The sequence below is a fragment of the Pezoporus wallicus genome, unplaced genomic scaffold (genome assembly GCF_028554395.1).
Source record: "Pezoporus wallicus isolate ANWC-B61680 ecotype Strahan unplaced genomic scaffold, APGP_CSIRO_Pwel_v1 contig_11996, whole genome shotgun sequence".
NCBI classification, from domain to species: Eukaryota; Metazoa; Chordata; class Aves; order Psittaciformes; family Psittacidae; genus Pezoporus; species Pezoporus wallicus.
In genome coordinates, this window is record NW_026641627.1 from 770,650 (window position 1) to 784,404 (window position 13,755).

At 56.8% G+C, this 13,755-nt stretch overlaps 1 protein-coding gene across 2 annotated transcripts; it reads right to left on the reverse strand.

Moving 5' to 3' along the window:
- Window positions 1–489: 489 nt before the first annotated feature.
- TP53INP2 (tumor protein p53 inducible nuclear protein 2) lies at window positions 490–13,257 on the reverse strand. 2 transcript variants are annotated; one of them, XM_057424612.1, is made up of 4 exons: window positions 12,776–13,257; window positions 8,394–8,733; window positions 4,113–4,242; window positions 490–3,243 (listed from the first exon to the last, which is right to left on the reverse strand). In XM_057424612.1, the coding sequence occupies exons 2-4, from the start codon at window positions 8,515–8,517 to the stop codon at window positions 2,991–2,993; spliced, it is 507 nt and encodes a 168-aa protein (XP_057280595.1). In that variant the 5' UTR covers window positions 8,518–8,733; window positions 12,776–13,257; the 3' UTR covers window positions 490–2,990. The 2 variants fall into 2 exon arrangements, with proteins under 2 accessions (XP_057280595.1, XP_057280594.1); XM_057424611.1 differs by having other exon boundaries at window positions 4,113–4,422; window positions 12,776–13,254.
- Window positions 13,258–13,755: the final 498 nt, after the last annotated feature.

Genomic DNA, 13,755 nt, shown 5'->3' on the forward strand with positions numbered 1-13,755 from the left:
GGTGCAAAAAAACCCCAACAAACCCCCAAAACACCAAACCCCACACCCCAAAGCAGCCCTCTGAACACCCACACCGCGTCGTGAAGCATCCACACATGCACACGTGTGCACACACAGAAGTTCTCAGTTTTCAAGCACCTTTTGTTTGTTTTAAGATTTGAGGAAGCTCACAACCTCAGGGTAAAGGGGTTTTCTTGTCTGGTAACACTGGGCAGGAGATTTGGTATCAGGCCAGGTCTTGTGCTCACTGTTGGGCAGGAGAGGAGCATTGCAGGGCATCTGCAGAGTGCAGGATGAGCACACCTTTGCCACAGCACAGGAAGGGTTGGTCACTGGTGGGTCGACAGTCCCTTGGCATGGGGTTGATAGGTGATTACTGAATGTTAATACGCAACCACGTGTGCCAACAACAGGGGGGGTCTCAGGAGCCAATCTATGCTGTGGTAATTGCACTCCATTGACCTCCAGGACTCTGGCTTAACCTCTTCATTAAAACGTTATTAATAATTTATTAATCCTTTATGAACATACTCTTGATATAAAGTGTGATCCTAGTTCTGCTGCATGTCCTGGGCTGGCTGGGCACAGCGTGATGGAAGATGTCTCAGGTTGGCATGGGAAGGAGAAAGGGGAAGAAACCAGTTTGCATTTGCTTCTGGAAACCAGGACGGAATAACAGCATCAGCCATTTGAAAGGGGTGCTGGGTGCTGGGGCCACGACAGCATTGAGCCCCTGGGAGCACAGCCAAGGGGCTCCGGCTCACAATGGATGAGCAGGATGCAGGAGAAGGTTTCCGTGAGGGGGTTCTTCTCTAGGGGTACCATTTGTGAGCAGACTGATGGGCATGGCAAGGCCTGGCAGGACAGACCTGGCAGGATGCAGCCTTGCTGCCCCCCAGCCCTGGAGCTGCAGAGGGGGTGACAGCACTCCAGAGGGACCGGCGGCATCTCGGATGCGATGGAGAGCGGGCTGGCAGGCAGGTCGTCGCTTGGCTTGTCCGCTTCCTGATGTACATTTGGGCTAAAGAAACCATGCTTCCTCTAACGCTGCTGCCCCATGGCCACAGAGCGTGTCACCAGTGATGCGGGAAGCAGCAGCAGGGAAGGCAGCGCCTCATCCTGAGAGCCTGGGCTCAGCCCCTGCTGGTCTTCACAAGCACCTGTGCCAGCATCCACGCTCCCACTTCATACCAGGCATCGATTCAAGGGCGGGGAAAGGCCTTTAAAGTGAAGCCCAGGAAGCCAAAGGGTGTAAACGTTCCCATTGAGTCAAGGAGTCATCAGTCGGATTGGAAGACACCAGAGACAGGGCGATCTCCAGCGTGGTCTTAGGCTCAACGGCGAGGGCCGGTGACTGTGGCCGCAGCCCAGGCTCCCAGGTACAGAGCTGGGGCTGATGCTCCTAAAAGGGTTCATTTTAGTTTTAATCTCATTCAAAAATGAATAAATATCAGCTGTCTGAGGCTGGGCTCACCACGATCCCTTCAGCCTCGGTCCAAAGCTGATACTGAGGGCTATAACATGGTGAATGGCAGAAACTCGTGTGACATCAGCATTCTGGGGGCAGGGGAAAGGGGATGAGGGGTATTTCTTGTCTCAGAGGGTGGGAAGCCAGGCTGTGAGCTGGCTGTGAGCAGGACGGATGGCCAGAGCTTCCCCAGTGCATGGGTACAAACCAGTCCCTAAAGGGAAGGAGTTGGGGGGGAAACAACAAATTTCTGCTGGGTTTAGAGCCATCTCAGCTGGTGCTGGAGCCAGTGAAAAGTCTGGACCGTGTCATTTGAAGGGCAGAATGAATCCATCATGGGGAGGGGAGGGATTTCCATTCCAAACCAGTGCTGCTCACAGTGGAATTTGTCCCTTCCCATGGGAAAGGATCCACTTTTTAGTCAGGAGGGAAGACGTTCTCATTGCAGCTCCACTGCAGCAACCCTCTCACCTGGCCCCACTGCCAGGGCCTGCCCCATCCTGTCTCTTAGCAGCTGCTCCCAGGTCCACATTCACCCTTACTTCAGCCTCTTCCCTCGGGCCTCCTCTTCATCATCCCTTCACCACCAGCTTCGACGTGCTTTTGCCACCCTGGGGAAGCTGCGCAGGTCCCTGCCTTGATCCCCTCCCAGGGACTGAGCAGCCGATGCTCCTTGGCTTATTCCTCTTCCAAGGATAAAGGTACACAGGGAAACACATCCATACCCTTGAATGTGTGTTTATAGCTGTGATTCGGGCAGATGAGCGGCTCCAGGAGGAGGGGACTCGCCCGGACGAGGCACCCAGCAGCTCGGCAGGACCACCAGCCACGGTGATGCTACCACTGGCCCTGGGCTGGATGCCGGCCCCGCAGCGCGGTGGCCGAGGGCTCCGGCGAGGCGCTGGGACGGTGCTTTGGTTCCTGAGATTGCTTTAAGGTTGTCTTTAAAAAACACCATGAGGCACCACGAGCTGCCCAATGACCCTGCCAAGGCTTCCACCAGCGCTTCCCCGTGGCAAGGGCCAGCAGTGGGGTCTTACCACTGTAAAAGCGTAGGTAAGAAACGGAGGAGGGAGGGGGGTACTTGCTGGTTTCAGGGGGAAGGAAGCATTATTTAGTGTCATGGATGAGATTTTCCTAAAAAATCCCAAATCTTGTTGCTTCATTGCTCTTTTCACGGGGTCTCTGCTTGTGACATCCCAGTCTGGCTACACGTGGAGTCATGGCGTCCGGAAGAAAGGCACTGATGTCACAGGCTCATCAGGACAAACAGGCTTCGACGCGGGGGATCTCACCAGGAATACCCAATTCCCATGTAAAGGCTGGCACGGCTGCGAGGTGGAGCGGACAACCCGGCCCTCCATGCTGGAGCTGCGGCGCTGCGGGTGAAGGGCGCGGGGATGAGGATGAGGAAGATGCTGAATGGAGGCCCGGGTGTGCAGAGGGATGTGTGTGAGGAGGGCGTGGAGTGGAACCGCAGCCCGGCTGCACCACGGTGCCGGTGCCGGGCGTCCCGGCGAGGTCAGTAGTTGCAGTGGCGCTGGCAGGGCTGGTGGACGAAGGTGCCGATGTGCTGCTTGGCGCGGCGCAGCGGGCGCTGGCAGGCGCGGTTCTGCCGCTGCAGCGCCTTCTGGCTCAGCCGGTGCTTGTCGGCCAGCTGCTGGGCGCGCTGCACCCGCCGCGCCTGACCCACCTTCTCCAGGATGGCAGCTTTCACCGAGAGGGACCGGCTGTGGTGCGGAACGTGCCGCTCCAGCCGCGGCTCCGGCACCTCCCTGCGGGGAAAGGGGCGGTCAATGGAACCCCGGCAGTGATGCTCCAACCCTTTCCCCATCATCCCCCCAGGAAGGACCACACCACCTCCTGCCCCAGCCAGGATGGCCGGGATAAATCCAGACACCAGCAGGAATGGGGGCATCCATCCCCACTCTCCTCACACTGGCCAATTCCTCTAAGCCCAACAATTCCTAAGTGCCCGTTTCCATCCCGTTTGTAACCCCTTTGGGTCTCCCAGCCCTTTTCTACCCCCCTTTCTGCACCCTCCCGCATTGAGGATACTCAGGAGCTCTTGGGATCAAGCCGTGGCCCTCAGGGAGACTGTGCAAAGAGAGAAGCTCTGGAGGAAAGGTGTCCCCAGGCCTGAGGGAGGTTCACCCCGAATTATCCCTCCTCCTCTGCCCCAGTGAGGGGATTCTGGGGGAGATGCTGGAGGTCTGTGGGGACCCCACGGCACAGTGGGACCCCGCAACCACTGACAGCAGCGTGGCCAAGGAAGCATCAGCACAGGCGGCCGTCCCAGGAGACCCTGCTTGGGGCAGTGGAGGGGAACGCAGCCCCTCTCCACTGCAGCACAGTGATGAGCTCATGATCCAGCACCCACAGCCACCTCACCACGGCATTGAGACCCCCTTAGCTGGGTACTTCAGGACACAGAGGCTGCCATCCTTGCACAGAGGCACCCTGACAGGCATGCAGGGTGCTCCCTGAGGTGGGATGTGAGGACACTGAGGACCCCCACAGCCCCACTCCATCTGTGGCCAGAGCACCCCCGATCATACACAGCAATGTGGGATGCCAGGACGAACCGTCCACCCCGGTCCCTGGTGCCAGCATCCCCAGGTGAGCACCCTCAAGCTATACTCACTCAGCAGCATCATCCTCAGGGCCCTCCCCGTCCACCTCGAGGGTGCTGGTGACATAGACAGACATGCTGGGGTGCTCGATGAGCAGGTCCTCCATGGGGCTGCTCCCCACGCCGTCGGGGCCGGGCCCCTCTGCAGTAAAACAGGGGGGAGGGGTGACAAACCAACTCTCGTCCATCAAGCAGGGACCGGCTGGAGCCGGGGCAGCGGCCGGAGGTGGTGACGGACCGGGGGGAGCCGGACGGGACCGCGCCGAGCGCCCGGTGCCGCCAGCACCCACTCGCCGGGCTGCGCCGGGGCGGGCACGGCTGCCTGGGGGTGGCGGGGGTGCAGAGCCATGCGGGGCACAGCGGGGACACACACACATACCATGTACAGTGGGGAGGGAGGGAGGGGAGGGGAGGGGAGGGGGGAGAGAAAGGGGCATCGTTAGTGCAAGAGACACCGCACCGCCATCACCACCGCTACGGACCGGCTCGGTGTCAACGGGGCCTCACGGGGAGGGAGACACCAGCAGTGCCCCCACTGCACCCCAGTCGGCACCCTCTGCACTGGGGCGGCTGCTGGTGCTGTGGGATGCGGCTTTGCTAAGAAATAGAAATCATTGAATCAGAGAAAATCAGACACAGCCTGGTTTGGGTTAGAAGGGACCTTAAAGTTCATCCAGCTCCAACCCCTGCCACGGGCAGGGACAGCTTCCACTGGAGCAGCTTGCTCCAAGCTCCATCCAACCTGGCCTTGAACACTGCCAGGGATGGGGCAGCCACAGCTTCTCTGGGCACCCTGTGCCATGGAAGAATTTCTTCCTAAAATCCAATCTAAAACTCCCCTCTTTCACCTTGAAGTCTTCATCCCTGGTCCTTGGGAAAAGTCCCCCTCCAGATTTCTTGGTGAAATGGTCCTGTTTAGGCAGTTTAACCAAAACCAGGGGGAAAGCAGCAGGGTTTCACTGCAGCGATTTCATTTTACCCCTTCTCAAAGTGAAGGAGAAATTCAGCCAGCAGAAACACTGCTTTAGCCCGTTCTTACAGCCCTGGGACCAGGCTGTGCCACCCAGGAGGAACGGCGGCCTGCCTGCACTCACAAACACCTCCCAGCACTTTGCAGACATGGAAACCAAGCACACACAGAGGAAAAAACAGCTCACAGCTTTTCTTCTGGAAGGAAACGGGAATACATTCTTCAGCAAAGGTTCCCACCACACCTTCAGCTTCAGTCCATTAGAGGCCAAAGTTGGAGTGGTTGATCCAAGAGCTGCCCCAGCTTCCCTTTGCCTTCCCTTCCTCACCTCCGCCTGGCAAAAGCACTTGGGCTGGTGCCTTTCTGGGCTGCCTGTGCTTGGAGTCACTGGTTGGGGAGCCTGCACCTAACGTTGGGCTCATGAGGGTATCCAGAGCTGCTCCCAGCCTCAACAGGGGATGTCAAGGAACATGGTCTCAGGGAGCAGGGGGGACACAGTGTAGTATATCTATGGACACATGACCCCGCAGTTAGGTGAGGGTGCAGGACATGGAACTGTTGAGACAAGTCCAGAGGAGGCCATGAGGGTGAACAGGGGACTGGAGCACCTCCTGTATGAAGACAGGCTGAGAAAGTTGGGGCTGTTCAGGCTGGAGACGTGAAGGCTGCATCGAGACCTCAGAGCAGCTTCCAGAATCTGAAGGGGGGCTCTAGGGCTGCTAGGGAGGGACTCTTCATTAGGGACTGTAGTGATAGGACAAGGGGTAACGGGTTCAAACTTAAACAGGGGAAGTTTAGATTGGATCTAAGGAGGAAATTCTTTACAGTAAGGGTGGTGAGGCACTGGAATGGGTTGCCCAGGGATGCTGTGAATGCTCCATCCCTGGGGGTGCTCAAGGCCGGGTTGGACAGAGCCTTGGTGGCAGGGTTTAGTGTGAGGTGTCCCTGCCCATGGCAGGGGGGTTGGAACTGGAGGATGGTAAGGTCCTTTCCAACCCGAACTATTCTAGGATTCTATGACAAATCAGAGGTCAATCACGGGATCACAGAATGGTTTGGTTTGGAAAGAACCTTAAAGCTCATCCAGTTCCAACCCCTGCCGTGGGCATGGACACCTTCCACTAGAGCAGCTTGCTCTGAGCCCCATCCAACCTGACAGGGATGGGGCAGCCACAGCTTCTCTGGGCAATGAATGTGTTCTTATGGTGGAGAAATAGAGTGCACGAAGCACGGGGCTGGCATTCCCCTCCCACATGTCCCCGGCTCCTCCGGCAGATGATGCTCCAGCCCGGGGCTTAGGGCAGGCCACAATTAGCCTTGCGAACACGAGAGCATCTTTCCTCAGGTCAGTGGATATCAAGCTATTAATAGTTGTTGGCATGTCGGGCTGGAGATTATTTGTCAGCCTGGAGACAGCCACCGAGCCCAGCTGGAGCATTCCTGGTCCTGCAACAGAGGAGCAGGGGACCCAGCTCGGCTGAACCCTGCCCCACCATCCCTGGCAACCCATCCCCATCCTTTGCCAAGGCAGGTTTCAATGTCACAAGGAATATTTTGGGATCCCAAAATCCCTGGGTTACTTGCAGCCTTACTTCTAAGCACCGGGCAATGGTCTTTGCTCTGTCCCTGGCTGCTGAGTAGAACCAGGCTGGGTGATGGGACAAGAGGAGCATCCAAAATACTCCTGGGATCTCTGGTTAATTCAGGTGCATTTTGCAACACATGGGTCAAAGACCTGGCTGAGTGGGAATGAGGTTGGAGGCCCATCAGGCTGGGAGAGAGGCAGACTGAGATGCTTGTCAGCTGCTGTGGCTCAAAGGTGAAGGATGGAGCCAGCGGGTTTGTTTTGTAAAGTGCTTTGCGTAACTCCAGCCTCAGAAACGGGGCTGAAATAAATCATTCCTTCACCAGCCAGGGAATGCTGAGGGGAAAAGGCAGCGGCAGGGCTGGTGGGGATTAGCAGTGGGGTGGCATGCCCCAGGCAGTCACACTGCTGCAAGGCAGCTCTGCACCGAGAGCGTGGCGGCTTGGGTGGGAAAGAGACGGGAGCCTTTTGTCCCAGAGCCATCCCTGTGTCCCTGCTGGGCTGGCTGCAGTCTGGGACCCAGGGGATCAGGGCACAGCCCCGCTTTCTCTGTCTGGGGAAACTCCTGGCTCCTTCTGGCGCGCTTTGGGCACGCTGCAGCCGTTGCCAGCTGGCCCAGGCAGGAGGCAGCTGCATGGGAGTGGTTCCAGGGACCTCCTTCCAACCCTCCTCCTCCTGTGTCACTGCTGTGACCCCCCCAGGGCAGCCCAGAGGACAGGGAATCCTCGGTGGCTGCCTGCGCCCACACCACCCATCCACCTCCATCAGCCATCCACAGTGCTCCCAGCAGACACGGGGCTGTCCCTGTCCCCCATCCTAAGCTTGCCCATGCTCCGGTCCCCTCTCCTTCTCACTGCATGGGGAAAACCCTAACAAATGACTTGTATCATGAAAACCAGCTCTGCTCGGTGAACAGGGGACAGGAGCATCTGATGGGTGAACAAACGCCTGCAAGAGGGAGGACAAAACCCTTCTCCTAAACCTGCAGGATGCATTTGTGGTCCCCTTGGCTGGGGCACCACAACCAACCAGAGGCTGCAAAAGCATTGAGGATCTCCTGCACAGGCAGGCTTGTTTGTCAGAGTTTGCTGCTCGATCTGCAAGCAAAAGGTCATAAAATCATCACTGCACTCGGTTGAGTCATCAACCCTACAATAGAAATGCCAAGGTCTTAATAGAGCTGGAGAAGCTCTGCACACAAGGAATTTGATCTGCTTGGTTGGTGTCAAAGGGGACTCAGGGTGGTTGCTGCCATCCCTGGGAACAGGGAGCCCCTGAGACTTTGTGCCAAACATCCCTTGTCTGAGTGCTGCTGGAATGGGTGCTGGGAATGATTTGGGAAGATAAGCCCTCTGGAGCAGAGATTTGCTCCCCCAATGCACTCAATAACCCAAACGTGGCCAGATTGCTGCAGCACATCCCCAGCTGGAGCCCCATGGTCCCCACCAGCACCCCGGGACCAGGGTTTTCCTCTGGGAACAAGCTCCCAGTTTGGTTTTGACATGGGCGTTGCGAGGAGAGGCCAAGCCCAGCTCCTCATGGCAAAGTGCTGCCCACAGCAACAGGCCAGGAGCTGCTACAGCAACCACAGGGCTGGGCGACCACGGGAAGAGGGATGAACAGAGCCGAGCACACATGGTGGAAGCTCCTCTGCTGTCATCTCCAAAGGTTTTCCCAGCTCCAGAGAGCCACGGTGCAGCAGAGGCTGTGGGAAGTCAGTCCCCGCTGCTTTCCTCACCTGCAAGGTCAATTATGAGCCAGCCATCCTCCTCCTCCTCCTCCTCAACAAAGGGTTTGGGCTCCTCAAGGCCTTCTGGAGTGCTGCTGTCACTGAAGAAGAGGCTGGTGAGACGCTGAAACATGGTGGGGAGAGGTCCCGTAGGATGGATGGCGAGTTAGGGTCCTGCTGAGCACTGCCTTTCAGACGTGGAAATGGGAGCGGGGGGCAGCAAGGGGTAAAACCAAGCACTCGAGGTCTCAGTGGTGATGGAGATACTCTGCTGCTAGGGAGCTCGGAGCTGAGTTAAATGGTGTGCAGTGCAGTTCTGAGGTTCTTCACTTGCCTTTAGTGCAAAGGCCTGTAAAAGGGAAAGGGAAAGGAATAATGCACGTGGAGCAGTTGGCAGCACGGCTGTCCTGCATCCCAGATGGGCTGCAGGGGATGGCTGAAGGGCTGGGTGCCTGCTCCCCACACTGAGCCCTGCATTCCATCCCCTTCCCCATGAGCAGTGTGTCCCAGGGGACCTGTCTGCTGGAGCTGGGCAGGGGCAGAGCCAAACACATCACTGTTTATCCCTGGGGAAACATCCCTGCCCAGCTCAGGGGGAGGGTTGGAATCACTGTAGAGCTCTCAGTGTGGCACAGGCAGGCAGCAGGCACACGGCGCAGCGCGTTATTTGTGCAGAGAAGATGCTTTTTGGTCCAGAGACATTAAAGGGCATTGAAATGCCATCAAGAGCCAGATGCAGGGGGAGGGCAGAGCTGTGTGCTGCCTTGCCTGGCACACTGCCTTGGGTGCATACAGAGGGCAAAACCCCTGTCATAGCTCTGTCAACCAAGGTGATGTAGAGCCTGCAAGAGGCCCTGGACCCTGGTGAAGCTCCAGCTGCTCTGGGCAACACAGAATAGGAAGGGTGCAGGGAGGTGCAGGGCAGACAACATGGCTACAGCCATGGCTCCAGATCCCAGTGCTCAGTGATCCAGGGTCCCCACTCCCTGCAGGACAGCAGCCCCCCACTGCCATGGTTCATCCTTCCACTCCTCACACCCTGCACCCAGATCCAAGCTGGGTCCTGCTGGGATGCTGCGTTCAAAACAGACTTGGCTGCGACTCACAGAGCCCTCACCACAATGAGGGTTCCCTGCTCTGTGTCCTGTGAAGGTTCCTGGCTTCCCCTGGAAGCACCAAGCAGAGGGTTCTGGGGCACTGAGATGTGACAGAGTCATTTCCTCTGCCTGCAACGAGAGCAGCAGGCTCAGCTAAGGCAGCTCTCACCTCCCGGTCCCCATCACCACGACGTCTGTAGCAAAGCCATGGCCTTTCTGTTATCCTCCAGCACACCCGAGGATTAAATTATCCAGACCTCCCCTTTCCTGGAGCATTAAAGCACACTAATACAAGACAGGGAAACAACATGAAGAGGGGCTGACATCCAGCTGGGCAACAAACGAAAACTGGCCCATTGGGCTCTCTGGTGTACTCTGTGCTGAGCACAGCAGGGATTTCCCTCCCATGGGATCCATGCGTGCATCCATCCTCCCCAGGGCCAGGCTGGCAAAGCGCACCCAGGGCAGCCCTGAAGGCTCCATTACACCCCAGTTCTCTCTGACTGCAGCAGTTGCCTATTAAGTAGCTGTCTTGTAATATTATATTAATGCATTTATTAAGTATCTAATTGTGGCAGAAACCCCATTGCTCCAGGTACCTGCTGGTGGTGTCCCCGGGGCAGGAAGCACCCAGCAGCCCATAGCAGGCACAGGGGAGCTCCCGTCCCCCAGGGCCACCGTGGTCCTGTCCCAGTGCAAAGCCAGGAGCAGGTTCGTGTGTTTTCCAAGCCGGAGCAGCTCTGCCTGCAGCATTCCAAGGCTCAGTGTCACCGAGCAGCTCCGCAGGGTGACACACCAGGGTGAAGAGGGCTGTGGACAGCACGGCATCCTGTGCTGGCACACAGGGGACAGAGGGAGGCTGTGGCTCCAGCCTGGCTGCCAGGGGAGGGTCACCCAGGGGAGCACCCAAGCAGCCACCCCAGGCTGAGGTCTGAACTAGATGGGGATTTTCCCCCTGGACGAGCTCGCTGCCGTTCTGCTGGCTCAGCCCTGCTGAAGCGCCCTGCCCGGATGGTACCCGAGCGCTCCCCTCCGCTCCGCTTGGCCAGCCCCCAGCAAGGAGCTCATCCAGGAGCGAGTTCAAAGCCAGGAGAGAGATCACACAGAATGGAGAGCACAAACCCTCTCGTCTTTACTTCGTTAAAACGTGACAAAGGCTTTCAGTGCACAGGAGCAAAGCTGGTATCTGTCCTCCCCTTCTGCTCCCCTCAGGCGCAGCACCAGTTCCCCCAGGACCTATCTACTTAGAGACTTAGTCCCCCCCCCAACAATCACAGGGTGCAGCAATAGGAATGTCTGGAGCTGAAGTGTCTGGGCCCCACAGGTGCCCACCCTAACCTGCAGACAGCTTTCCTGAAGACACACGACACAGCAGATGCTGTTAGTTTCAATTGTCCCATCTCCCGTATTTAACTTCATTCTCCTTATTTCTGTAATTAAAAGGTCTAGGATAACCACACTCCCCTCACAGTAATGGGCTGCAGAGCAAACCCACAGCATGCAGGAGAAGGGAAGGGGGCTCCCAGGAAGCTGTCATAGCTCCAGGGACAGCAGGAATGAGCTTAAAGCTCCCCCAGGAGCCAAAGTTGAGATGGATCCTTTTAAAGGATCATTCCCCAAAGAGTTTAAATAAGCCACCAGCGATTCCCCTCTCCGTGCCAGGGAATGTGGGCACTGGGGTCCATGCTCCACCAGGCTAGGTGGACAGGGCAGATCTTGCAGGATCATCCCCTTGGATGAAGCAAGCCTGCCTCACCCCATAAGCTCCCACTGCCTAATGGACACTGTGATCCTACGCAGGACCTTGGGGGGGGCGGTTTGCTGTGAGAGCAACCATGGCTTGGTGGCAGCGTGGCCAGGGCTGGCAAACCCAGGGTGCTGAACCCTGATCCTCATGGAATAGCTGCCAGGGCTGCTTGGCCACACTGTGCCTTGCTTGGCTCTGTCCTGGGCAGAGCAGGAGCCAGGCAGAGGGACAGCCAGCGCCAGCAGACAGCCTTGTGGGGAGAGCAAAGGATTCCCAGGAGCTGGAGCAGCTCTGCCAGGGCTGGCTCCGGCAGAGCTTGGGCAAAGCCTTCAGGATCAAACCTGCAGGTGGAGGCAGGAGCCTGGTCCTGGCAAGCAAGGACCAAAATGGGCTTTAGTCCTCACCTTTATCCTGTCTGCTCTGGAATCCTCGGCAGCGCTGGGTTAAAGGGGCAGGATCAGGCTCTTTATTGCCAAGGTGCAAGCTTGTGAAGGACACCAAGAGGAGTGGTGCAGCAGGCAGGTGCCACCCGGAGGGACCTTGTTAAGCTGGAGAAGTGGCCCCCTCTCAGGCTACTGCCAGCACAAGGGGACACCCCAAGAGGTTACACTTGACTTGAGGACAGAGCAGTTTCTTACTTAAGTTTCTCGGGATCCCTCCAGAAAGCCCAACAGCCTTTTAAAACCAGCTCCAGGGTATTAAATATTAGGAGTAAGGAGACCAGAATGCATCGAGTTATTTTCTCCCCCCTTCAGAAACCTTGACACAATAATTAGTTTTCTGAGTCACCATCACTACAAATAACCCCAGGAGCTAAGAATAGGTGAAAGGCTGGGCAGGATGTGCCAGGAGCTTGCCGGGGCAGGAGCCACAGCCTTGCAGGACTGGCAGCTCCCAAAAGTCACCGGCTGCAAGGACAACAGCAGCTCCGCTTGGAAATGGCAACAGGCTCCCTGAAACTTTCCATAAATACGTGGTGGCAGGAGGGATGCTGCTGACAAGTGGCAGGAGCGGGTCCTTCCTCGGCAGGGCTAAGAATACCGCAACACAGTCATCCCGGTAGGCGTTGGAGGTAGAAATCAGGTGCCTTCCTCCAGCCCACTTGGGAAATGTCATTTTCAACTCATTTTACCTAAATTAGACAAATGTTTCACAGGCTGCTCTCACAGAATCCTAAACCTGGCACAGAGCAAAGGAGCAGGGGGTCTGGCAGCTCCACAGCCTGCTCATCACCCAGACACAACCAGTGGAGCATCCCTGTGTCCATCTCCATCAAGGAAGGGACCAGAGGTGGCAGAGACCTGCCCAGGACAGTTCAGCGAGGCTGGATTAATGCATTTGGTTACTCAACAACTGCACTATAGCTCCTGCTGATCCCATTGCTTCACCTCATTCACAGGGCTCCCTGGGGAAGCTGCTGCTGGCACGAACAGACTGAGTCCAGCAAATCAGAGGTTGATCCACAGCCAGAGCCCCTGGCACCACAGAGCAGGGAAGTGGAGGGGGGAGAAGGCAGAGAGTGGTTAGAACCCCCTCCAAAAACACACATCTTTATCACAAGGCTCTTCTCATCAATAGCAGATAAAGCCAGCACCTGAAGCGCTTACCGTGGCTGAGTCCAGCAGCTCAGTGTGGACTGGAGTCCCCATGTGCTCCCACCTTAAGGAGGAGGACATAGGGGGTCTTTTCCTGGTGCTGCTGTCCCCACATGCACCAGCTCCCCTGTGTAACCACTGCAGGAAGGTCCTTGCCCCAAGGACAAACCCAACCTCCTGCTACTTGATGTCGTCACACAGAACCCTGGAAAATCCGGCAGTGGCTGCAGGATCTGAGCAACCAGGACATTTTTAGGAGCTGCCCTATGAGATTTTAGGAGTCTCCTCTCTGGGATGCTGCAGGTGAAACATCCCTAGGGCCATGTGCATCGAGAGGGGAGCAGCCCCAACATCACACCCTCCATAGGTCACAGAAGGCTGAATGCCAACTGCCAAGTTGGACTTTGATCCTGCAGGAACCCCGAGCTCCTCACCAGTTCCTCCTGAGCCTGCCCAGGGCCACGTGTACACTGGGGTGAGACTTGCCTGTGCAGGGCTCATGGCGCAGCTCATGCTAAAAAGCTCTTGGATAAGAATTCACATCTCAGGTTTTTCCAGTCCTGCTACGAGCAGGTGTTATCAGTTTGTCCTCGTATATTCCATTATGTTTTCCCTTTTGTGTTCAGCCAGATAAGCACCAATTTGATACAACGGGTTCCTAATGGTGACAGCGAGCTACAGAACAAAGCCTTTGTCTTTTGGTTTGGATATTTTCTTTGGAGAAGGGAGTGGGAATATAAAAGGAAAGATTTATTTTAGAGCAAGAAGAATTGTCCTTGGCACTTTGCAGACTGAGCCCGGTGGGAAAGAAGGTACAGCATGGTCCTGTACTGGGGCCCAGCACCTGTTTGTGGGATGATTTTCTATCCCAGCAAAGCCTTGGCCAAATCAGTAACAGCCCCTTGGCACCCAGCCCTCATGGGTGCCACTGT

Coding starts and splice junctions, on each gene's coding strand:
- TP53INP2 (XM_057424611.1), bottom strand. CDS start 8,517: ATGTTTCAGCGTCTCACCAGCCTCTTCTTCAGTGACAGCAGCACTCCA. Junction 4,423..8,393: donor GCTCATAATTGACCTTGCAG/GTGAGGAAAGCA, acceptor CGCCACCCCCAG/GCAGCCGTGCCCGCCCCGGC. Junction 3,244..4,112: donor CCTGAGGATGATGCTGCTGA/GTGAGTATAGCT, acceptor CTTTCCCCGCAG/GGAGGTGCCGGAGCCGCGGC.